This window comes from Cygnus atratus, chromosome 6, assembly GCF_013377495.2.
Source record: "Cygnus atratus isolate AKBS03 ecotype Queensland, Australia chromosome 6, CAtr_DNAZoo_HiC_assembly, whole genome shotgun sequence".
NCBI lineage: Eukaryota > Metazoa > Chordata > Aves > Anseriformes > Anatidae > Cygnus > Cygnus atratus.
Window position 1 is genome coordinate 1881783 of NC_066367.1, and position 25318 is coordinate 1907100.

At 37.4% G+C, this 25318-nt stretch overlaps 1 protein-coding gene across 15 annotated transcripts; it reads left to right on the plus strand.

Annotated features, from left to right (window-relative positions):
• Positions 1-1270: 1270 nt before the first annotated feature.
• On the plus strand, positions 1271-23899 carry STK17B (serine/threonine kinase 17b). 15 transcript variants are annotated; one of them, XR_007708520.1, is made up of 10 exons: positions 4332-5025; positions 5806-5961; positions 9906-10118; positions 14520-14664; positions 14911-15037; positions 15927-15975; positions 17383-17562; positions 19542-19815; positions 21572-21631; positions 22360-22453. XR_007708520.1 is itself a non-coding variant. In XM_050711738.1 (9 exons), the coding sequence occupies exons 2-9, from the start codon at positions 5840-5842 to the stop codon at positions 22714-22716; spliced, it is 1467 nt and encodes a 488-aa protein (XP_050567695.1). In that variant the 5' UTR covers positions 1441-1564; positions 5806-5839; the 3' UTR covers positions 22717-23899. The 15 variants fall into 15 exon arrangements, 13 of the variants coding, with proteins under 13 accessions (XP_035392683.1, XP_050567695.1, XP_035392679.1 ...); XM_050711738.1 differs by lacking the exons at positions 4332-5025; positions 21572-21631 and adding an exon at positions 1441-1564 and having other exon boundaries at positions 22360-23899; XM_050711734.1 differs by lacking the exons at positions 4332-5025; positions 21572-21631 and adding an exon at positions 3566-3694 and having other exon boundaries at positions 22360-23898.
• Positions 23900-25318: the final 1419 nt, after the last annotated feature.

Sequence of the window (25318 nt, forward strand, 5' to 3'; positions counted from 1 at the left end):
TCTCTTACATCGCCTTTTCTAAGGGACTTCTGGTGGCCCAAGGAGTCTGGCATGTTAAAACTCATCATTTGTAGCAGAAAAAGTAAGGATTCTCCAACCATATGCAACAGAATTTGAACAAGACTGAAACAAAGGCTATCATATAAATTCAACAAAGCAGCAGACTACAGTCAACACGTTGGAGAGGCCCAGGCTTCACGAAAAGCTCTGCTTTTGTCTGGAGTATCAGAATGAGCAGCGACGTGCTTTATGACGGTGGATTAACACAGAAGAACACTGTATTTTCATGGGGAAATATCTTTAGGGAAAAAGGTATTTTTCTGTCTTTCACAAAAGTCAGTGCCTCCCACTAAAGATTTCTTCTTACTTTGGTAACGGATTATATGAGCTAGTGAGCAATACTGGTCTTTATTCAGTACTTGGGTGAGGGTTCGCCCACCAAGGTGCAGGCCAAGTAGGCCTTTGTTCTTGAAGGGCAAGTTGTCACTTCTCCTATGTTACAGTTTTCATGAACTCTCTTTAGAATCCAATATTCAAGTATATTTCTATTATTTTAAACTTTCCTAGACAGTAATTTTGCAGTATCTTGCTGCTAGTGGAAATGAAGTGCAAGCTAGCCTAAATCATTAAAGGGGAGCTGCTGTGGGGGGAGGAGAGGCTTTGAGAACCTTTCTGCCCCAGTTCTCTGTTGTACTTCTCAATTCTAGGTTCATAAGACAGTTTCTTCCAGATCATCGATACCTGATGCGATGTATCAAACAGTTGCCCATTTTTCTCTCAGTGTGAAGAATGGTGCTTGTATAGATCTCGTGCCACGTGACACTGAGGCAATTCTGCTAAGTGTTGGTGAAATACAGAGACTTTGCCTTTTGGTACTCATTTCCTATGTGCAAATGTGGTGGCATTCTTGCAGAGATTTTGATACGGAAAAATCTGTAAATGGCCTGTATTGAATACAGTCATGATAATCCTTATTGGATGGGGGAGTGTTTGTTTTCAATGATTGGGTCATTTCCAGAACTGACCACTGCAGATATAGCAGGAGATAGCATGCTGATTCTGTGGTGCCTGTTGCAAAATGTCCTTCTGTGGTTTGAGCATTTCATGTTTTAGTTGGGTATTTGGGATCAGTGAAGTTGCTTCAGCTAATGGTGCTCTTGTAGATGTTTGGGATGTGGATAATCTCTATAGGGTAGTGGGTTTTGTTGTATGGTTTGGTTGTTTTTGTTTTAGATTATTTTATCCTCACAGAGAGAAACACCATTCAGTGTTGGTTAAGTACAGGAGGAGTACCACCCCTAAGACACGCAGCTTTATGCTATAATCTGAGAGGCACAGAATCAGCACATTTTTTGGCTTGCCTGCCCTATGTGGTGTTCTGGCGTGCCAGCTCCATGCTCTTCTGCCAAGCAAACAACCACGGGTACTTTGCACAGCAACGATCACCCACTCTGCAGGCAGATTTTCTGCTGATGCTTGAAGGTTGCAAGTAGCAGAGGCAACATGTAGAAGACATGGATCTTTTCCCATGACTTTTGAATTTCAGGACACTGAAGGTGCTCAGGTAAGGTTTCGCATGTCATTGCATTACTTAAACATGTACTGCCCTGTGGAATGGCTTGGTTATTAAATTAATCTTTTGCCTCGTTTTTTGAGGCCTTTCTTGTGCTACAGATCAGGGTATTGCCTTGTCGATGTCTTGTTAAAGAAGCTATTACAAACAAGTTAGAGAAGAAGGCTCAGACATTCGCAACTTCCATCTATGTGACTCTTAATGTTGTCCACTTGTCTTCCAATCCAGCAAAAAAGTTACTTGCTGAAGAGGGTAGCTTGCTGTCTGTTTGGTCCAAATTAGGTCGGACATGACAGGTCTGATTTGAAATCAGCACTTTTTGAGGGAACCAGGCTTTTTCCCAACAGTTAGTTTCCTAAATGACCTATGGCTCTGAACTACATAAGCTGTACGTCATGTTCTTACCAAATGAAAAATGGACCAAGAGTAAGTAGTTCTTTCCACAAATGTCTCTAAAGACTTTAAAAAGCCAACTTCGTAATGGATAGATAATTAAGGAATGCAAAAGAAGAATGTGTTAAGAATGGGAATCATGAAGCTAATACATTTGGGATAATTAAAAAATATCCATTAATGACCAGATGCACGCATTTGTAATAAGCATAGCTCATGAACCTGTGCTGCTTAGCCTTCACCTTACCATTCCCCCTTCTCCACCCTTTGTCATTCACTGTGGTATTGTATCTAATTAAAATTCCAAAGTCCTCAGGGTGGAGTCCTGCTAATTATACCCTTGTCTAAGTGCCACACATTTCTATGACATTATATAAACAGATAACTAAGACTAAAATAACATGCCCCTATCACAAAGTGTTTTTAGTATTTATTTGGTTTTCAGGACTTAAGGGGAGAGTAGAGCAGTTCTTGGCCTTGCAAGGATCAGTAACGACACACAAACAGCTAAGGAGACAAACAAAAGCACTGTCATTTACTTTTTGGCACCAAGTGCTATAATAACCTAAAGCATCTTAATTGCAGTCAGAATTTAATTTTACTCTTGTGGATCATTCGGTATGTTCAGAATGCTGCTTTTCATACCACACAAAGAATGCTTCTCAACAAAACCAATCTTTTCTACGTGTATTTTTATTCTATTTGGCAAATCTACTTGAAATCATGTTATAATGAAGAAAAGGGTATGGTTTGGAACTTTGCAGGGATGGTAGAGCTCTGTAGGACAGAAAAAAGATACTTGACTTCTTTGTCAAAAACTTCCATAATGCAAAATGCTAAAAACTTACATGGAAGGTCAAGTGAACAGGAGTTACACTAGGGCTGCTCAAGTGAACTGCTAGTTAAGCAGCTCTTGCTCTTAGTAGATAAATCTTATCATTTCAGCTGTGTGGCATAACATATTCCAAAGTCTTCAAAAATGCTTTCAATTTTCCCAAATTATGTATCTCATCTTTATTTACATTACTTCAGTCTGAATCTAGCCATTGCTGTGACAGCATGACTTAGGCATTGTACGCTCCAAGCACACAGCGATTACCCATTGTTCTGGTGGAGTCACAGCATAAACAATATTAATCCAATAGCTCTGATGGTGCACTGCTAAAATTAAATTTATAGCTCATAAATCCTTATGCTACATTACTGTTACTGCCTTCACGGCAAATTTATTATAAAATGGATGTCTGCATGTTTCTGGGGCAGCTGCTTGGATTGCTTCTCAGAGGAAATCAATTTGACAAGCCAGTGGCAGCTATTTCAGATCTCTAAATTCAGTTTATTTCTGAAGCGCGTTTAGGACTACTTTATGTGCTCAGACCGGGTCTTTGAACCCCCGAGTTAACAAGGTTTAGCTCCCCCAGAGCGTCCCCCCGCTGTCAGGGGAGCCGAGGCGGTTCTGTGACGGATAAGACTCCCTGGCCGCCTCAGCCCGGCCGCCTCACCGGCCTCGGGCGGGCGGCGCCTGACCAATCGCCGCAGAGACGGCCGGCCCCGCCGGGCTCGGATTGGCTGCCCGCCGCCGGAGCGGGCGGGGCGTGCGGGCGGTGCCGGGGCCGCCACCTCTGCCGGGCTGCGCTTTTCAAACGCCGGCTGGGCAGGCGCAGCGGTTGGCGGGGGCGCGCGGCGCGTGGGTGGCCGCCGGCCTGTGAGGGGCTCGCCGGGCGTGAGGTGAGGTGAGGTGGGATGGGATGGGATGGGATGGGGCGGGATGAGGCGGGCGGGGTCCGCCGGCGTCCGCCGGCGTCCGCCGGCCTGTGTCCACCTCAGGCCCCGGGGGTGCCCATTGGGAGAGTCAGGGCGGCGGGCACGGAGGCGGCGTGCCCGGGGCCCGGCCGTGTTGCGCTGAGGGAGGCGAGGGCCGGGCGGTGACACGTAGCGCCCCGCCGCCCCCCCCCCGCAGGCGTTACACTGAATGTTCTGAGGGGCCGGGCGGGGGCTCCGCGCCCACCTGCAGCCGGCCGCACCCGTAGCGCTGTCTGCTCCGGGGCTCTGCACGTTTCGGCCCTTTTCCTGCTTCCAGCCGCGGCTGCGGAGGGGTTTAGTGCGATGCATAGATAGCACTGGTGTTGCTTTTAATTGGTCGTAGCTAATCGGATTTTAAAAAGTTGGATCGCGTTCCCCTCAGGAAGCTGTGTGCCTCTTTGTGGTTTGCTGCCTGTTGCGGATGTGTTTTTCAGTTTTCTTGATGACACCAACCTACAGAGAGATGTGACTTCTTACCAGAGAAACAAAGCTAATTCAGTATAAGGCAAAAGTTCATCTTAATCATAAAACTTTAATAACAATACGATGAAACCTTGCTTAATAGACATAATAACAGCAAGCTCTTAATCAGTTCGTTTGTATATAATAGAAATGTTTGAGATCAAGTCCTGCAGTAGTAACTAGCTGTTGAGTAGTATTTAGTGAGTACGCTTCTAAGAAGAGTATTATAAAATTTCAACCCCCTGAATCAGTAGATTAAATGATAAACTGCCCTTGAATTGGGGAGAAAGAAGTGCATGTTTATTCCAAAAAAGCTGATTCAAAGACATGCATGTTAGACTGTATTGTGGCCCCTCAATAAATTCTTAAGTTAATTCATGCTTATCAAATGCCACTTAAAAATATTTTTGAACAGTGTAGGTCCCTGTCCCCTGCTAAAGCATGAATCGTGATTTAAATCCAAAATAGTTCCAATATGAATAATCACATTCCAAGAACTGGAGATTTAAGCAATGTTAGATGGGTGCTGGAGTGTATTTGAAACATTACTAGTTTGAGTGCTCCCCCAGAAGTTTTTGATAGTACAGTGCTTTCATCTGAAAACTGAAAGGTTTTTTAATGTTTGTTAACTGTATCTGCGCTGTAATGTGCCTCTTTTTTTTCCTTTAATAACAAGGGCAAACCTCCTCTTTACCTTGAAATAAACTGTCAATTACGAATGCTGTTATCCTTCAGTATCCTTCTTCTGCTTTGCTTTTATGGCACACCTGAAGAGATGCTTCAGACCTGTAAATGTAAATGCTAAAACCCAATATTTTTAGCTTATTATCAGCTTGCTTTTTTTTTTTTTGTCAGTAGTAGAATTAATGTGGTAGTTGTATTTTCATAATGTGCTATTCTTCTGGTTTATTAAGGTAACTTACTTGTGATTGCGACATCATTTGGTTCTGAATTATCAGAACTGGCATGAAAGATGTCCCTTCATTATGATTTCTGACAATTAATCCAGTGTGAAAACAAAATGAGCTATATGTAACTTTAATTAAAAATCTGAAGCTTTCCACTAGAAGAAAACTTATTTTTCTTGTGGTAAACTACTCCTGCTGTGCTGTAGACAGCAAATAGGACAGAGTTTTGGTTAAGGCAGTCAGGGATACCAGTGGAAGCTTCAGGGAACTGCTGGAACTTAGCAGGAATCCAAAATAGTTAAAGCTTATTTCCATAAAGCTACAAAAAAGTATAAAAGTATAAGTCATTAATAGTTTAAATAGTTATTAACATTCTTATTAGAATTTATGGTTATCCCTAATATTTTATGGATCTGCTCCAGGGGGGAAAATTTTATCTCAAATGTTAAAATGATGTTTTAAAAATGTTTATATTTGAATTAATTTTCTTAGCATCACTTGATTCTCTTGATTAGTATTTCCTTCTGGTTTTATATTTAGAGTGATTAAATGTGTAGTATTCTGGTCACTATTAAATTTCAGATTCTGATAGACCTAAGCCCTAATATCTAGTTGCTTGCACTGTTATTTTGGGATTTCCAAAACTTAATTATGTTGCTTTAACAGGTGACTGGTAGGGGAGAGAGACCTGTTCCTAACTATGTCCAGGAGAAAGCTGGAGAACAAGAGCCTTTCTGGCTTGTTAGCCATGTCTCTGCAGACACAAATCAGGACGGACAATTTCTACAACTCTTACATGCTGGAGTCAAAAGAGCTAGGAAGGTAAGACTGTTCCTATTTATTTTATTTTAGTAAGAGGAATTTCTGTTGTAGAAAAATTCTTTGTGCAATGATAAAAGTTTGCCAGAAAGAAAGTCTATGGTTGTAGATAGGGAATAAAGTATGCTTCTCCCCCACCCACCTTACCCGCTCCCTTCTTTTCAGTACCTGATAGGTTCTTTAGGGACCAGGAAAAGGTTTCTTCCCTTTCCCCTGTCCAGTCCCACACCACATTACAGGGATATAAACTCAAGAATGGATAACATAAGGTAATACTGCAAGACAAAGAATGGGAATTCTGAGTTGGTGGTTCTGGCTGTTTGTCTGAGGTTTTTTGTTGTTTTTTTTTTTTTTTTTTAATCCAGAAAACCAAAACCTTTTTTCTCTCTCCTTTATGGCCAAGTTGCTAACTGGCTGCTGTTTGAGAGTAGTTTTGTAGTCTGTTTCCATTGTTCATGTTGGCAGTAGTAAAATAGTAAATGAAACAAAAACCTTGGTATTTGTGATTCTGTTACAGACATCTGAGTTAACGCTTATTTAAAATCACTGGGTTAATTCATACCTTGAAAATATTCAGGGAATTGGTTATAAAGGCCTGCAAACATAATAGCATGGTCATACTTCCAAGTTCCTTGAATGAAAGTGGCGTGGGTCATTTTTAACTAAGGCATTCCTGGGCCACGTAGTGATCCTTTGTACCTCTAATTTGGGCATGTGGAAGAGCCTCTTAGCTGAGACTTTGTAACCGCTTTCACCTTTATTGTTCTATTGTTTTTTTCTAGCATGTGCTTTATCTGGTACTCTTTTATAAGAAAAGTAGACCTTGCAGCCCTTAACCTTCCTGTATTCTTACCACTTTGTGAGCACCCCTTTTGATTTCCAGGCTCTATAGAAGCAGTTATATGCACTATCCTCTAAAACTCGAGTATTCTTAAAATCCTGCATTTTCAGATTATGCGTACCTGTGAGACAATGTCTAAAGCAAACGAAAGCAGTTTTTTCATGGATTCCCAAACTCAGTCTTTAATACTTCCTGTACATGCAAAAACAGACATAATAAAATTAGTGCCAAAATGCAAAGCAACAGAAGCAGGGTAGTATCTTTTCAAACAAATTTTCTTACTTTTTCTGGCTTAACAGTTTGTGTGTGCCCTTTCTTTGAATGTCTTTAAAGTGTTTACAACACTTCCTATGTGTAAAATCCACCTTTCTATGTAGCTTCTGTAAAATATGTAGTATGCTTTTGTTTTCGCTTGTAATTTTCTTTTCCTTTTCGGGCTACTTAGTAAATGGTTCTTTTGTTCTTCTCTGCTTAAGTCTCCCAAGTCCCATTTCTTCCTCCCACACCCTTATCTTGTAGGTCCTTTGGTATTTAAGGCATCGATTCATGAAGCAGGCAGGTTCTGTTTGATGGGTTATAGTAGCTCTGTCCTCGGAGTGGATGGCTTGGCTTCTTTTGAAGTAGTTGAATTTCTGTGGTTTGTAACTTGAGATATGAAAATAACCTGAAATTCATTTTATCTTGTAAAACTGGTGGGCTGTGTAGTGCTGTGTTCAAGCATTTGCTTTGCAGGCAACAAGGAGGGGGAACCACTGTGCTCGCTTTAGCGCAAGGCTTCAGATCTACTTTTTTTTTTTCTTATTTCTGGGGAAATTCCACTACTCAAACAATTTTGTGAAGAAAATTTGGCTAGACTTGTTTATTCAAGCTACAGCTCTTCTGCTAAGCTGAGGTACTACCTCATATGAGAGTTTCCAAGTTTCAACGATTCTTTTTTTTTTATTGCTTTTATTTTTATTTATCAGACTCTAAGAATTTGTTTTTAAGACATTGTGTTTTTTGGTTGATGCTTCTTAAAAAGGTGTAGTTGATTTTTAGCCTCATTCTCTCACTTCTAAACTTCAAGTGTTTATATGATATTGTAGTGTGCCAGTTATTAACAAGCGGAAATTCTTACATCACCAGTTTCTTATGGGGATATCACTGACCCTTCAAAGTTGATGTACCCACAGCTGGTAGAAGGAAGATGTTTAAAAACTATAAGGGAAGGTCTTCCTATTCTCATGAAACTCAGCCAGTTTCTCTTTTTTAACTTTAGAGAAACTTTTGTGGTCGATGGGGTAATGCGATGTTAAAACAAGAATGTAAGCTGTGGGGGAGTATCTTCAAACTTCAGTATATTACGAAATTGAGCTCAATAACTTCAAATGCTCTGCAATAATAGGCTGGTTTAACAGTTGGGAAAGTACTTGGCTGTTTCATGCTCACAAATAGTTGCTAAAATGAAGAGTGTGCATGTATCAGTTTGTAAATAACTTTCACAACTTTAATTTTTTTTCTTTTGTGTTTTGTACTCTTGGCTTTCTGAGTTTACTGGTTTAAATAAAGACAAATCTAATTGGTTTAGAATTAAATGATGACAGAGAAGCTGTTTTGTTGAATTTATTTCTAAATAAGTGATAACAGTATAAGTAAAGGTCAGCTTTGCATGTTTTATGATTCAGTCTGATGTGTACAAACTGTATTTAACATGGTTATTTACCACTGGAAGTCTGTTTCATCATGAAAGATACTGGTACCTTTTTTTAAGTCTAGACTTTTTTTCTAAAAAAAAAACCACCTAGATGTGCCTTTAATTTTAGAGATGTCCATTTTAAGCATTGTTCTGTGGGTTTTTTTGTTTGTTTTTCCTTTTTTCACCAGAAGAAAGGCTAAGCCTGCAGGACAGTGTAGTCTTCCCTACTGAAGAAGCTGGAATAGTTGAAAAAGTGCATGTCATATAGCTAGTACTGAGCCTCTTCATCAAGTTTGTTCTTAGTGTGCTGTGGTAACAACAACAAAAATACACATGGAAAGGCGTTGTTTGTTCAAAGTCATAACAGTAGGTCTTTTCTTTTGCAAACAGTTTTATAACTGTTTTTAGAACACTACAGAATTTATTTTAGCCCTTCAAGCGTTTTTTTTTTTTTTTTTTTTTTTTTAAATAATGTTTCTGGTATAACTTGAAAATACTTTGCAAGTATGCAACTAGGCATTTCTGGGAATGCAAAACTTGTGATTATAAAACTGTTTTTTCAGGATTTGATAACTTGGCTTAAAAACTGCATTTTTTCCCCTAATTTTTTTAAAAGGTCAGCCTGGTGTTTCAACTACACTGTGGTTTTCTTTTAAAAACATATCTTTGCCAAAATACATTTTTGTTTCCATACCTAAACAGTTGGCTAGGAAATAAAGCAGCACACTTGTAATTGAAAAAGGGAATGCTGAGTAGCGGGTGTTTTTCTGTTGTTTCTAAACTTAGTGCAGTAATCTGAATTTTTAGCAGTACTGCATGGTTTGTGAAGGGAAGTTCTTTTTTATGCCTCTAAAATTTTCTTCACTGAAGTGCTTTGTCTGTCCCTAGCTTAGATTTATGCTCCCCCTCTTTGCTCTTTCTCTACTTCTCACAGTTTTGTTTTACTCTATCCTGTAGGTGCTATGTTTTGTTGTTGTTGTTTTTTTTAACTGTATCCTGTAGATGCTATAAGGTGGTTGAGTGTGTGTGTATTTTGTTTGTTTGCTTGCTTGCTTTTTAAACAATATTGCCAACCTGAACAAAGCCCTGGGCAAGTCTAATATGATCTCCTTGCTCACCCTGACTTGAGCGGAAGGTTGGGCTAGAGGCTTCCAGACCTCTTTTCAAACCTGAGTTGTTACATGTTTCTGTGATCCTATAGTGAGAATGTCCATGTAGGCAAATAGCCTGATTGAACACTTAGCTGCTGTGTAAGAGGAATAGTACTGGGTCTCACCAACGCTTCATGGTGCTTTCTCTTACACCGGCCAAAAGTGTTCAGTCAGTAGTACAAAAACAGGCCAAACATGCCATTCTCCTGATACTTTTTTTGTTTAGTTTCCAATTACTTTTTATGTCTTCAGTCCTAATGTTTTCCCTTTTATTTTGCAGAGGAAGATGTGCTGTGGTTAGAAAATGCATAGCTAAATCCACAGGCCAAGAATATGCAGCTAAATTCTTAAAGAAAAGAAGAAGAGGTCAAGACTGCAAAGCAGAGATTCTCCATGAAATTGCTGTGCTTGAATTAATGAAATCTAATCCTCGCATAGTTAATCTCCATGAAGTCTATGAAACGACAAATGAAATCATCCTAGTGTTGGAATAGTAAGTGTGCCTTCGTCAGATGTCCCACATCGCGAGTTACAAATCTGTCAATATATTTTTTGCATGAGTTGTCTGAACACTCAGAAGACTCACAGCAAGTACACTGTATGCATTATGCTAACATTTCATTATGTTTTTTTATTAACTTTATTAAGCTCTTAGGGCCTTCTTTGGTATTTTCTTGTGAATTCAAGAGTTGAATCCATTGCTGTAATTTAAACCTTTGAATTTGTACATGTATTTTGTTACATCTGTAGCTAATTGGCTATGTCAGACAATGTAGAACAGAGGCATAAAACAAAATACACCAAAACCTCTCCTAGTTCTGTACTCAACATTTAAAATATTGACCGATAAAGGCATTTTTAAGGGACTGCTATCAAAAAATAATTTTTTTAATTTTTTCTCTTCCTCACTGCATAACTCAGTTCTGTAGACACTTTGAATCTTGATTTCAAATTGAAATATTTCTGGTGCCTTTAAATACTGTCTCACTCAGGAGGATAATTTTAATTAAACTTTACCATTTAATTTGTGCAATTTATTTCTTGTGCTAGTTGAATTGAAAAAAAAAAATCCTTTGATCAATTTTCAGATCAGGCTAATATAAAACCTGAACACAAACTCTAGGGTTTGTTTTAATTGTTGTTTTTTTCTTAAAGAATCTGTCATGCCAAGCTGACCAGAGAGAATTCCGTAGAAGGTGCATAATGCTTTGATGCAACCTAAAACATACAAAAGCAAACAAACAAAACTTGCTGATACCAAGTACATACATTTCAGAGAAGCTGGGCAATTCCATCCTCTATGAAGTGCAGTTACTACATGACATTTCTTGATGATTGAAAATTGTAATTCGTTTGTAGATTTTGAACTTCTAAAGTTAGTGTTTTTCCTGTTTTAAAACTGTTTAGCTTCTGTAGCTGTTTCCTCCAAAATTCACATCTTTTATTAGATGCCCTTGTGGCTGCTCATAATCTCTGAAAACTAGTCTTCTAATGTGGGAATTAGTTTGAATTTGAATTATTCATCATATTGGATGTATGTGTAAATGTTCAGAGTGTAAGGAACGAAAATGCTGCTGGTAAAATGAACTCAGCAAGGCTTTTTCTCTAAGTAGAATTTAAGTTTTGCATACAAAATATTTGAAGAAATGGTGATCTGCACACATTGTGATAAAGTCCTTTTAATTTTTCAAATTTAGCTAGATTATTTTCAAAAAAGAAAAGAGAAATGCCTTTTTTCTTTGAACTAAATGATCCCTAACACATTATTTGAGAGAGGACTGAAATAGTAATATAGAAGTAAAGACAAAGTCCAGATGACGAGTTTTGAACTTCTTATCAAGAACAAGTTCCCATAAAGGCTGTACTGATTTTCCTAGCTCAGCCAACTCTGTCTCGCATATTAGAGCCCTGTCATGAAACAACTTCCTTGTACTACGTTGGTGTTAATCCTAATGGTCTGCTTTGTAGTAGTGTTCAGAAGACTTGTAGTAAATATTCCTAGTGCTGTTGGAATAAGCAGAGGGCTGATTACGCTTCTAAATTGTCCTTCTGTGGCAGAATATATATATATATATTTTTTTTTCTCATTATTGTCAGAACTCTTAAGCTGCACTTTCAAAGAATTTCAAGAAATGAGTCTCTTCCTCATAGAGTAGTTAATAAGCATTTCTCATTTCACCATATTTTTCCTGCTACGTACGGTCCTTGCTAATGTTGGATTGTATTGATAGGGTTCTTTGGATTGTGTAAGCGCACATTTTCTGACTAAAGGAGAAAAATGAATGCTGTTAATGCTCTTAATAAGGCCATATCTGTAGAGGGAATAATATCTTTTCAAAAGCCCCACAACAGAAGTTGTTACTCCTCTGTTCTGAGGGTAAAAATAATTGGAAGAATTGAGCTATTCATAGAGAAATCTGGCAGCTGTTCTAATTCATTTTAGAGCTTTACCAAATGAATTTTCAGATCCGTCTTGTTTCATTGAAGAACCGAGAGAAGCCCTACAGTGTCAGATCAATGGCCTACTCCACTGCCACTTTCAGGAGTGGCTGTAGGAGGTGCCATCTAGGAAGAGCTAAGGAGTGTGTGAGCCTGTACACTTATTGCAATCTGTTCTCCTTGTACTGTCCCATCAGCCTGAAGTATTGTATTGAGGATACAGCTATGCCTGTTCCTTTTAGTATGTGTTTATGGACCTGTCGTCTGTAAATCTGTTTCGTCCATTTTTGAACCTAGGGATACTATCTGTTTTTGTGGTAATAAATTCCAGATGCTTGTTACCTGCTGTGGGAAGAAATACTTTCTTTTTGTCTGTTTAAAAGAAATCAGGTGCCTCCTAGATCTCATATTGTGGGATTTGAAAAACAGCAGTTCTCTCTAAACTGGCCTCGGTGGTTTTCTCAGCATCATTCATAGGCTCCTCCATAACTTTGTATCCAAACTTAGAGTCAGTGTCTCTTTGGCTTCTTCTTGTAAAGCAACTGTCTGTCCTTTCCTTTGTCCTGCTCTGTACCTTCAGCAGTCTCATTATATGCTGCTTGAAGATATGGAGACCAGGACTGCATGCTAAGGTTTTATACAGAGCGTCTTTGCTGCTTTGTTTTGTTCTCAGCAGCCCTCCTGATGATACTGAAGGTATGTTGGCTTTTTTGGCCTGCTGCTGCACAGCAGTCGAGTTATTTCAAAGAACTGTCAGTCAAGGTTTCCTGAGCTGTACCTTTCAGTTTAAAGTTTGGCATTATGTAGTATTGCATTACGTTATTTTTTCTGAAAATATATTTGTGTATGCTACAGCTCATCTGGTACTCTTTTACTCACTTTCTCAGTTGGTGGCTCTCAGCTGAACTCATTTGTTTAATGACTTCCCTGAACTGGGAAGCCAGAAAGAGGATGTTGTGTTCTAACTGTGGTCTGCAGTGCTAGGTAGAGTCACTTGCCTCAACCTACTTGCTCTGCTTCTGATATTACAGCCCAAGGTGCTGTTGGCCTTTGCTTGCATTCAGCTTGCTGTCTTTGAGGTCCCCCAAATCATTTTCAGCAGAGCTGTTCAGCTCTTTACCCATCTGGCCCACCTGTCCAGACCATAATGTTGTAACTTGGGAACAAGAATACTATGGGAGACAGTGTTGAAATCTTCGCTAAATTTGAAATCTCACAGCTACGTTTTGTCATAAAGGCGGTGAGGTGTTATTGACACCTCCCATAGCTTCAGCAGGTTGGTAACTGTTTATCCACATTGTCCATTATCTTTTTATAGGCTATTCTGTTGCTAATGATGGAATTCAGGCTTACTGATCTGTAGTTTTGAGGTAGCCCTTCATTCTTGAGAGAGAAACTTTAGGCAGTTAGAGCAGGCTGAACAATGATTTCATACCTGGCTTGAAAGGAAACAGCTGACACAGTGGCAACATGTAGAGTGTAACTAAGAAACCACATTCAAGATGATTACCCAAGGTTATTTCCATGTTTCTTTTATGCTTTAGTAATGGTAGGGTTCTATAAGTAAACAACAGCCTTCTTTGAGGACAACAAGTTGAGATGCTGTGTAAAATAAACAAACATATGTAATGAAGCTTGTCAATCTCATATTTGTTGCTAGTGTGGAAATGGTAGCTATCACAGTGACAGAGCTAAGTCCTTGTATTCCAGCATATTCTATATCTACAAGAGTTCTTGAACATATTGCTCACTGGCTGACCAGGCAACTGTGTATTTTGGTGTGCTAGATCTTATTCCTTGTAGCTCTCTGACAGAAAGAACTGATTTCTACTCTTCGATCAGAACAGTAGTACCTATGGTAGCAAGTATGCAGTTTCTTCTCACTCAAGAGGTATTCTTCAGCAACTCTATCTGTTCTGTTCATTGCATTGTGGTTTGTACTAGTGATGGAATTTTCAGTCCCCAAATCAGAGAATAGGAATACTGTTTGGTTTTCTTGCTTCAAGTTATTTATGGAACCAGCTGAAAAATTTTAAGGTTTAACTTGTAAAGGTGTCTTCTGTTAGGGAATGGTGATAGAACTGATCACCCTCAAGGCATCTTCAGGCTAACTGGCAAGATAGCAAGCTTGAATTTTCCAAAGAATTATGAGCAATTCAGCCACAACATTCTGTGTTACCCTCTGAACTACTGTTGCCAGCTACGAGGAAAGAAAAAGCATCATCAGATTTTATTTTTTTCCCCTTTTCTAAGTGTTTACATAATTTGTCTTGGGATTAGTATGTTCAAAGAAGAAAAAAAATTTATGTTCTCAGACTCTAGGATGAATATTTAGTAAATAGCTACTGATAAATGAATATATGTTAAATTATATAAATAGATACTATATATAAAACTTCATACCCAAGCTTATATTTTCAAGTTTAATACATTAGTGTTCCTGAATGTGTTTCAGTGCTGCTGGAGGAGAAATCTTTAACTTATGTGTCCCAGATCTGGATGACAGAATTGGTGAAAGTGATATTATAAGACTTATAAGGCAAATACTTGAAGGACTTTGCTGCTTGCATGAAAACAATATTGTTCATCTTGATTTAAAGGTGAGGCTGTGTCAGACTTTTTTTTTAAGTACTTAGTCTTCAACTTGATAGTGATAATCAAAATCATTTGTTGAATACATAGCAAAGATGAGAAAACCAAGTCTACTAGAGATTAAATACTTTTTTAAAATAAAATTCAGTAACCTAAATAAAATTTAGCAATATAAAATGAGATGTCATTTGGTATATTATGGCTTTTTTTATCTTATATTTTATTAATTGAGAATTAAATGTTTTCTATTCTAGCCTCAAAATATTTTGCTGAGCAGCATCAATCCTCTTGGTGATGTGAAAATTGTAGATTTTGGTATGTCTCGGAAGATTGAGAATACTAGTGAACTGCGGCAAATCATGGGAACGACAGAATACCTAGGTAAGGAAGAGTCACTTCACGGTTTCCTATGTGTGGTTTCGAGGAAAAAGCTGATGTAATATGCTTATCAACTTATCAGTCATTGCTGGAGAACAAACAACAGGACAAGGCAACATGTTGTTTTGAGTTGCTCTTTTTTTAGAGAAGTTAACAAATATTTGCACACAAAACAAGTTTATATCATAAAGGGCACCTTATTTTATGCTATATAGTATTCGACCTGTTGCTGCAGACTATAAAATCAGCAGGAATTTTTGGAAATGAAATCCTTGTGATTAGAGTAGAAATACAACATCAGCATTCACAAAGACCCGTTCAATGAATTTGGAATGTCGTCATTTGTATGATGACATAACGAGATCAAAATATTCCTGGGAAAGTGAAAAATCTCCTTTAACACTTCTGAGGGACAGGTGTCCTTAAAAATTTGCCTACACTTCTTTGTTTAAGAGTACTTGAATCTGCGCTGAATAGTGTCTTATCCAACATATGCGTACTGCCACTGACCCTAAAATTGGCTTGGTCACCTGGCTTTGCAGTGTTAATATGCTGGAGGCTTTATGCATCCCCTATAAAAAGCTGTGTACTTGAAAATCTATAAGAAAAATCTTTTACGTGCATACATCTGATCTGGAAATATTTTGGGACTTGTATAGAATAGACTCGAACCAATATGATGCCATTTCAGTCTGAACCAGTTATATTTCAGTGCCTGAATAACTGGAATAACCTTTTTTTCCACCCTTTGAAAAAATAAAGTTGAAAACCACATGCTTAATCTATTAATAATGATTACCAAAAGCTGACAGAAACGTAGGGTATGATTCAAGGTCTCTTGGATAATGTGCCTATTAAATTGTCTTTTTTTCTTTCTCATCCCTTTCTGTAGCTCCAGAAATCTTAAACTACGATCCTATTACCACAGCTACAGATATGTGGTAGGTTGTATATGTTAATTCATTTCATTGGGGTAGGCAGGACCAGTTAACAGTCTGGGTGCCAGATCCAGACTCTGCTGCAGTTTTATCTGGCTTACAAGAATACTGTTCTGTTGGATGGGCTGAACAGACGAGGGGAGAGTTGGGAGAGGAAGGAGTGCTTAGGATATAAACTAGGGCTTCGAGGAATTACTATATGTGGGTCTGTTGCACACCTACTATGAAGTGAAGTGCCTTCTGAACATACAGAGTGTACTTCTTTGATCTAAGGAAGTAGCAACTATCAGATAGCATACATGAGGTATTAGTTACTATTAGTTACTATTGGACAAAATGCTTCAGGTATTACCTACTTGGGGACACTCCTCCCTCACCACTTCTGTATCATTAAATAATCTTATCGTGGCAATTTTAAGTATGTTAACTTTCTACATTAGAGGAATATCAGTTTCTACAGAATGTCATAAAAATGAGTTAAGTATCTTAAACTAACGTACAGTTTTAATTTAATGAACCATGGTAGGGTAAAGGCTAGTTCTGAGATGCTTTCTTAAAAATGTAACGTGTTCCCATGTTCTGATTGTGCATCTATATAATTCAATTTCAGTTTTAAAAGTTGCTATGATGTAGTTACTCCATTGAAATTCTCAACTCATAATAGTAATTAAATCTGTTCATTAATTTTTTTACAACTTATTTATTTGCCTACTTTTGTGGGAAGACACAAGAACAAACTATTGGCATTCTACTCAGAATCCTGAACACTGCAGCTACATATTTCCACACTGTGATGTGTACTAAGGTTTGATGCTTTGATCAGAAAACCATTTTTTTCTATGCATCAAAAAAACCTCTAAGATATTATAATAAACTGTATGATGTGTGGTACTCGTATTCATGTGCTTAGGGAAAAACATCTCAGCAAGAGGATGCTGTAGCACAAATAGGGTCCTGATCGTATAGAAAGGTTCCGTCTTTGATGCTTCTTCCAGAATTATTGTGAAAGAAGGGTTGTCTTTTATTTACATGCAAATTAGAAAGTTTTTTTTGTTATTGTTCTTCAGTTCTGTCTTCCAGAACTGCCATATCTCCAAGAACAGTCTGTGTAAAAGTTATATTTTTCCTTTTCATAATAGTCTCCACGGCAGGAAAAGAAAGGTTTATTGAATGAAAGCAAGCAATTTTCAAAAAAGAAAAAAACAACCCTCCCTTCCTGGAGATATGAAATGTAGTTCCTCGTGTGTGTACATGCATCCATGTCTGAATCACATAGAACTGAGAGATCACATCCTGGTTTTAATTCTTTGAGTGTGGCACACATCAAGAAGTTTGATCTGCTGCACAAATAGGTGTGTGCTATATTGCTTAGGTATCCTAGTAGGATTTTACATTGTGTTCTTACCCCAGGAACATAGGTGTAATTTCATACATGCTGCTTACACAAGAATCTCCGTTTGTGGGAGCCGACAATCAAGAAACTTTCCTTAATATATCTCAAGTTAACGTGGATTATTCAGAAGAAATATTTTCATCAGTTTCACAGCCTGCCAAAGACTTCATTCAAAAACTTCTCATAAAAAATCCAGAGTAAGTAACAAACTCTTCAGGACAAGAATCTTACCTTTTATGTCTGTGAACACATAGAAAATGTGAATGTTAATTTGGGAGCTTAGTATCATTGATATCATCAGTTAGACATTTCACAATGCACTGGTATTATCAGCTAGATATTTTAAAGTGTAGGTTTCTGCTTTTCCATAATGTATGAGAAGGATCTTTGGTTCACTAGCTGTTATTGTAGTCAGGGTTATGCTTTGAGTTTGCTCAGTTTTTCATATTTTGACTTTATTTATGTATTTCATTCAGAGGACAGATTATTAAAGAATTTTATGAAATGTATTCTAGAAAGATCAGATTCTTGTCTACAATTTAACCTTTCATTACACAATTTGGAGAGAGAAAATGTGATCTTTCTGCACACATGCATTCATGTTTCCTGACTTACCTTTTAATACATCTTATAGAAAATCTTGTCTGTCTTGTGACTGAGCATATATTCTTTGGGAACATGTACGTGTGTATATATGTATAGTGTTTTGCATGTTCAGTCTTGTCAAAAAAAATCTCAATCAAAAGCACAAACTTTTCTTTGTTTCTAATGCATAATTCTGTAAAGCAGCTTTCTTTGGGAGTTCAGACTAATCAAGGCCTTTCAAAGTAGCTGAACTTTGACAAAATTGTAAAAATTATAGGGATTAACTATGTCTGTACTTGCTGTGTAGTGTTAAATATGGATTTTTTAATTGTTGCACTAGCAAAATGCACTAAAAAAGCCCCAAAAGGTGTTTGTACTGGAGGATAATGTTTAGTAAAGTCACCTAGCCGTGTTCTACTAAGCATCATCAGGAATCATCATTTATATTGCTGTGTATTGTCACTTGTGGTGATACAGTAGTTCCTATCTTCTGCCGAAAGCCTGCAAGCAAGCAGGAGTGACCCTGTCTGGTTGGGACAAAGGTCCTTTGATAGGAGGGGATGATGAAGGAAAATGATATCCATGAAGTTCTTACTTTGAGGAAATAAGCACACCGTATAAATTCACGTCTGGACAGGATCAAGGATGATTCTATTCTTTCTATTTTGTTACCTCACACAGAGGGTTTATCAATAGCTGGAAGAACTCGCAGAAACTATACTATCTTGAGGGAAGCAATTCTAAGAGTCTGCTTTAATAAATATTACTGTGGACCTGCAGGATGTTTGACATTCTGCCACAGTTACTGCTCTATTTGCGCTCTTCTGGGCATCACAGAGTTTTCATCTGAGAAAAAACCTGTCCTCAGATTGTCAGCTCTGTGAAGTTGAGAGTTAGCTGATCAAAAAATATTGATGTGTTCCTGTGGAGTTGAGGATGAATAGTGGGCTCCTTTGCATTTCCAGTGAGTTATATGTGGAACTTAACAATGCAAAAACATGATGAAAACTGTAGTAGTGATATACTACGTTATCCAGAGTTGTATAAATCTATGGTCTGTTAGGAAGTAACTACATTTTGGAAGAGTTCACACCAGTCTATGATGAACTGCAACAGTAAAACACAGTGAAATACCTGATAGAGTTAATGACAACATGTCATTTAACCCTCATTGAAAACCTTATGAATGAATATTTGTTAGCCCCTCTATTTACAATGGTCTGTATAAGATGTAGGACTTCAAAAGCATAATGCACGTGCACATATACAATGTTGAAAACATTCCAAGGGACTATGAATAATATGGGCTGAGAAATACCTGTTCCTTTTCCTGATGAATAGTTTACCAGTTTTGACATTCAGCAGTTGGGGAAGTTGTCAACTAAAATCAAGATGCCTGTTGCCACTGCTTAGCCCACTATTGTAGGTTTTAATGCACTTTTTAGCAACAGTGGTGTTAGAAAACCAGCAATATTAATTCTGTACTGTCAATTCTGATGTATGCAGAGAAATATTAAGTAGAAGTATTTTAATTACATTTGTAGTGTTTCTGAAATTAACTTAAGCAACTTTTGATATTTCTTTTTCAAAGGGAAAGACCCACAGCAGAGGCCTGTCTCTCTCATTTCTGGTTGCAGCAAGGGGAGTTCATACTCTTGTGTAGCCCTGAAGAAACTTGCTGCCCTTCTCTGATGCCAGGACATACAACAAAATGCTCAGAAGAGTGGAATGTAAAATCCAGTTGTAATGGTACTTGTAGCAACAAGGAAGACAAAGAAAACATTCCAGAGGACAGCAGTACTGTCTCCAAACGTTTCCGGTTTGATGATTCATTGCAGTATCCCCAAGACTTCATGACAGACTTTGTATGTTAATATGTAATGTAGACTTTTACAAAAAGGAATTTAACATAATCTTTTCCAGTGGTGAATATAGGATTATGGCTTGCCAATTTGTGCAGTGTTGGTATACTTGAAATGCACTTTGATTCTTTTATGCTGGTACTTCCTTTTCTATCCGTTGCTGGCAATGGATTTAACCCCTGAGAAACTGGGGTTTTAGCACCAATAAAATGAATTATTTTTTGAAGAAGATATAATTAAATATTTTTGCACTTTTCAAGTTTTAATCCAAAAATGATGCCAGATTAAAACCAGGAAAATGAGTTTATTTAAACTAATTTTCAGAGTTTTTGCCTAAACCTCGAGCTTTGCCAAACAGTGGCTGAATAACACGTACATTTTTATGACTGGCCTTAAGAACTTGATCTAAGCAGGGAAACTGAATCTAGCTGTCTTAATGGGCTTTTTTGGGCTATGATAGGTTTGTTGGGGCCATTTGGAATACTGCTTTCTCTCTGGGATCGTTAGTAGTTAAGGAAATGTTTCTGTCATATAAATCTGGTCCGCCTAGGGATTATAATGCATATTCTGCATGATTTCTCCTGTGTTGGATCTCTGTAATACTTGAACAGAAGATGGGTAGATTGTCAGTCCTTGTGCCTAGTGATCCTTTGGCTCTTACCAGTGAGTTGTGTTTGAAGAGGGTGAGATTCCCATGCTGTTGTGAATATTTGATACAGTTGTTAGTTTGCTTCCATAAAACCTCTGAAATAGAGTTGTCAGCCTGCGTTGATCTATTCCTCATCTTAAAATAAGCAAACTAACACCAAATGACAAAAAGCCCCTTCATAGTTAAAATTAATAACTGAATAATCTGAAAATAACTATTTTTGCCAGTAAAGTTGCAATTAAAAACTTTTATTATGCCCTTTTAATGTAGATGGGCAGTGCATTTTTCTATCAATTATCGTTATTCACAATAACTTAGCTTCTTGCCCTCTCTGAGAAATGGACTGCAGTGTGTTAATATTTAAAGACAAACTACCCAATACTTGTTTTTAAGCCTTTAAATTTGCTTTGTTTAGTGGGTTTGTGTTTAAGTTATATCCCTTCTAATTCCTGTTACTAGTCTCTGAGAAATATTGCCTATGTCAAATTTCAGCTTAGAGCAAATAACAGTCATGTCTCAACAGCCTGAAACTAATAGTCTACCATTGAAATACTGACAAGATAAGATCCTAATCATAACACTGAGGCTGGAAGTCTGTTTGTGTAGGTAATGTATTAAAACACCTATAAATATTTGGAAAGTAAATAGCATTTCAAAGTAATTTGGGGATTTTTTGTTCCTCAGAGCTTAGACTTAGTACTCTTTTTGGTTTGGTTTGTTTTGTATAATAAAATATCACAATCTGATGATCTTTTCAAGTGTGCCTGTAGATCTGACAATAGCTAGGCAGATTGAGTTTTTTTTTATCTTCACGAAAGAAAGAAACAATTTTTTATTTTTTTTATTTTTTTTTACAAAGATTTTAATGCAAGGTTTCCTGATAATGTATGGGGGAAGTTCAGGACAGTTGTATTTTATTTTGGGTGACATTTCTGTTGACAAGTGAAAAGTCAGCTGAGATGTATTCAGCTTATATTTGCAGAAGTAAAAAAAAGAATTAAAAAATCTGAGACTTAATGTCAAGTGAAATGAAATAATAGCATGGATAAAGCTCAGATGCTTAGGTGTATAAATGAACTGCACTGACTCTCCTCTGTATTTTATTTACAGTGATAATGATAATATATAATTATAAAATGAGTTTGCTGGAGGCACTTGGATTGTGTTCAGGTACCTTATAAACTTACTTTTCAAAGTCCTTGTTTTTAAACTATTTTATGCAGACATGTTTAGAAGTTAACATTCACTGAAGATAAAGAATAATTTTTTTACAAAAAGCTGTAATGGATAAAGGTAGAAAGGTGTTGCATTTTAAGTCTCCAAAATTATTACTGATCTGAAATTACAACTGGGAAGCCTGTGAAAGTCTTTGTACTAGTGTTCTGTTTTTTAGCATCTGAAAATAAAGCTGAAAGCATATGCCAGCACTTTATAAAAAAGTTATTATTCCTTAAAGTTTTTATCATGTTATCTGATGTTTTACATTTCTTACTACTTTTGGAGCTAACTTATCTTTAAATTAAAAAAAAAAAAAGTTCTTATCCAAGAAACTTAAGTTTTGAAGTTTGTACTTCATGTAAATTCAAAATATGCCTTGAATCAGAGTTTGTTTGGATTAGCATGTTGGATTTATTTTAAAAATATTAATGTGCATACATAACATTCTGTTGAATGTAAATACATACATTTGTAGAAAATTTTTAGCCTGTCTTGCTTCCTGCCATATTACTGGAGATTATGAATTGTAAATGAGTGATGAGTAACTCATCATCATGAGCGATGATGATCATTTTAAGATGACTGAAGACATATTTCAGTGCAGTTCATGACCTTTTTATATTAAAAAAGTAATAATAAACTTGCCTTTTTTCAAAACTTCTGTTTTCATTTCTTCACAGAATGGTTGCATTTGGAAGAGATCTCTGGAGGTCATCTGGTCCAACCCCCCCCCCCCCCCCGCTCAAGCAGGGCCACCTAGAGCTGGTTTCCCAGAATCATGTGCAGGTGGCTTTTTGAGCATCTACAAGAAGGGGGAGGGTAGGATCGCCGCCCTTGACCTGCTGGCAATACTGTGCCACATGCAGCCCAGGATACCATTAGCTAGCTGCCTTTGCAGAAAGGGGATGCTGCTGGCACATGTTCATCCTGGTGGCCACCAGGACCTCATCTCTGTTTCTGCAAAGGTGTTTTCTAGTTGTGTGGCTCCCAGTGTGTGTTGGTGCCTGGGGCTGTTCCTCCCCGACTGCAGGATTTAGCACTTCCTGTTAAATTTCATGGCTTATTTATCTGGCCAGTTGAGGTCCCTGTGGAAGGCCATACAATGCCATCAGTCACTCCTCCCAGTTTTGTGTCATCTGTAAACTTGCTGAGGGTACATTCTACCCCATCATCCAGATCACTAATAAAGATGTTAAACAGGACTGGACCCAGTACTGACACCACGAGTTACTTGCCTCCAACCAGACTTTGTGCCACCAATCACCATTGTCTGGGCCTAGCTGCTCAGGTTTCAATCCACCTAGTTGAAGTTAGTAGGTTTCAGTTCACCTCACTTTCTGCCCATCCAGCCCTATATATCAACAGTTCGTATAGGAGGATCTTACGTGAGATAGTATCAAAAGCCTTTCTGAAGTAGAGGTAGACAATGTCTACTACTCTCCCCTCAGCTACCAGGCGAGTTGTTTCATTGTGGAAGTTTATCAAGCTGGTCAAGCATGATTTCCCCTCAGTGAAACCATGCTGACTACTACTAATGAATCACAAAGTTAACTAACTTGCTAGAACATCTTTAATGTGTCTGTATTTTAGACATAAAAAGATGGTTCCTATATACATAATAGTCTAGTCTTGCAGTATTTATTGAGGTGGTATTTTTTATGGTAGATTCTAATGGCTTTTGCCATGTAAAGAAATTTAAATTGAATGTTTGTTACACAAATATTAGCCTCCTAGGGCACTAACTGTATATTTGTTTAATTTTCAAGTAGAAGCCTAAATTATTTAAAAGAAAAAAGCAACAACACCACAAAAACTTTAGGAAAGCAGTTTACATTCAAAAAAAATATAACTCATTTTCATGGCCTGAACACTACATGTCCTACAAACGCACATTTCATTGATGAAATCAAATCTTTCCCATTGTTAGAAATGCACAAATGAGCTTTCTTTTTAGTGAAAGAAATAGTGTATTCTTGTGTTTGTATTCTGCTGTTGTTTGCAGCATAAAGTTCAGAAATAATTTAACTATTTGTTTCCTGTATAAGTTCTATAAATCCTTATCAGGAATGCTGCTCTGCTTTATTTATAAGACGTCTAGAAAACAAAGTGTTCTGTTTAATACTAGTAGTGATTTGAAACACCTTCAACTTTCTGTCTTTTCAAAAGTCTTTCTAAGGAAGGAGATACTAGAAAAATACATAGTTTAGATGATAACTGACCATCTTCTTAACAAGACAGTTGTGACTGTGTTCTTGCCAAATAAAGTGAGTTATGCTTGGAAAAATATAATGTAAGGTCACGGCAAGATAAAAGCATGTAGTTGATACGCATTTGTTTCAGGAACCAATCATCCTGTGCCTTAAGAACCTGTAAGCTGACAGACTTGAAAATATTGCTTGGCCATCTCAACGTTAGAGGAGCGAGCAAGATACAAGATAAATTAGCGTGTAGAAAGTTTACCAAGTTAATGGTATGATTACAGAGCTGAACTGCCAAGCCACCTATCACTGCATGAGAGTACAAGGAAATTCCTTAACCAAAAGCAGGTACAAGAGTTATGATGTAAAAATTCTTAGACCTAATAAACAAAGGCTAGGCTAACACACAAAATGTTCAAAGAATCAATCATTTGATGTGACAGTGCTAGCTTTTGTTGTTTTCACAATACAACGGGAAGATAAAGGATGATTTTTGACCTGGTAACACCTGTCACAAAACTGTTGCCCTCCAATGAAATTAAGATTCCACTTTTGAGAAAAGCACAAATAGAAACTTCCTGTGACGAATGTGTTTTACAGACAGAGTTAGTAAGTCAGCATTACCTATGCTGAGCACAAAGTATTCATATTATGATATTCTTGATAATAAGTAAGGACTTTTTTTTTAAACTGGGACTGATATGTGTCTCTGAGGAAGGAAAAAAAAATTCCTGAAATTACTTTTAAAATAATACACAAATCTAAGAATTTTAAATTCTCATACATACAGGAGTTATTACATTTGTTAGACTGTACTTTTAAGCATTATTTATTGGTTCTTATCAAAACACACAAAGCATGCCAGTAACTACTTCAGTTAAAAACTGGAGCATTTTTAATTTCCTAATGAGATAATGAAAAAACAAAACGTCACTTTCTAAAAGGAGTTGTAATGCCCAACAGTATATGGCAACGTGCACTGAAAGTGCTACTACCTTTGTATACATGGTTTCTAATAGTTGAATACCTCATCATTAAAGAGAAATAGCAAGGATTTCCTGTTCTTTGGCTAGATTGTTATGTATTATAGCTAGTACAGCATATGGCTTGTTTAAATCTCCCTACCATGTGTTTGAGGGTATTTCTCGCTTCAGGATCAAAGTTTTGGTACTATTTTAGAAAATGAGACTGGAATTCCAACTAATGCTGCATTTTCTACAACTGGACAAAGCAAAAAATTCCCCACTGGTTCTTTGCCTGTCTTATTTTATCATAGGGACTTTTAAGTTTAAAACTCTGTGTCTTACAATGCTCTATGTACAGTTCATAGGTAACAGCCCTGAGTCAGAGGTCATTTGTAGGGATTTTCCAGCAGGCTAACTCCACTGCTGAGTTACCATCTTTTATGCATTACTAGCATGAAAACATTCAAAACCTCTTA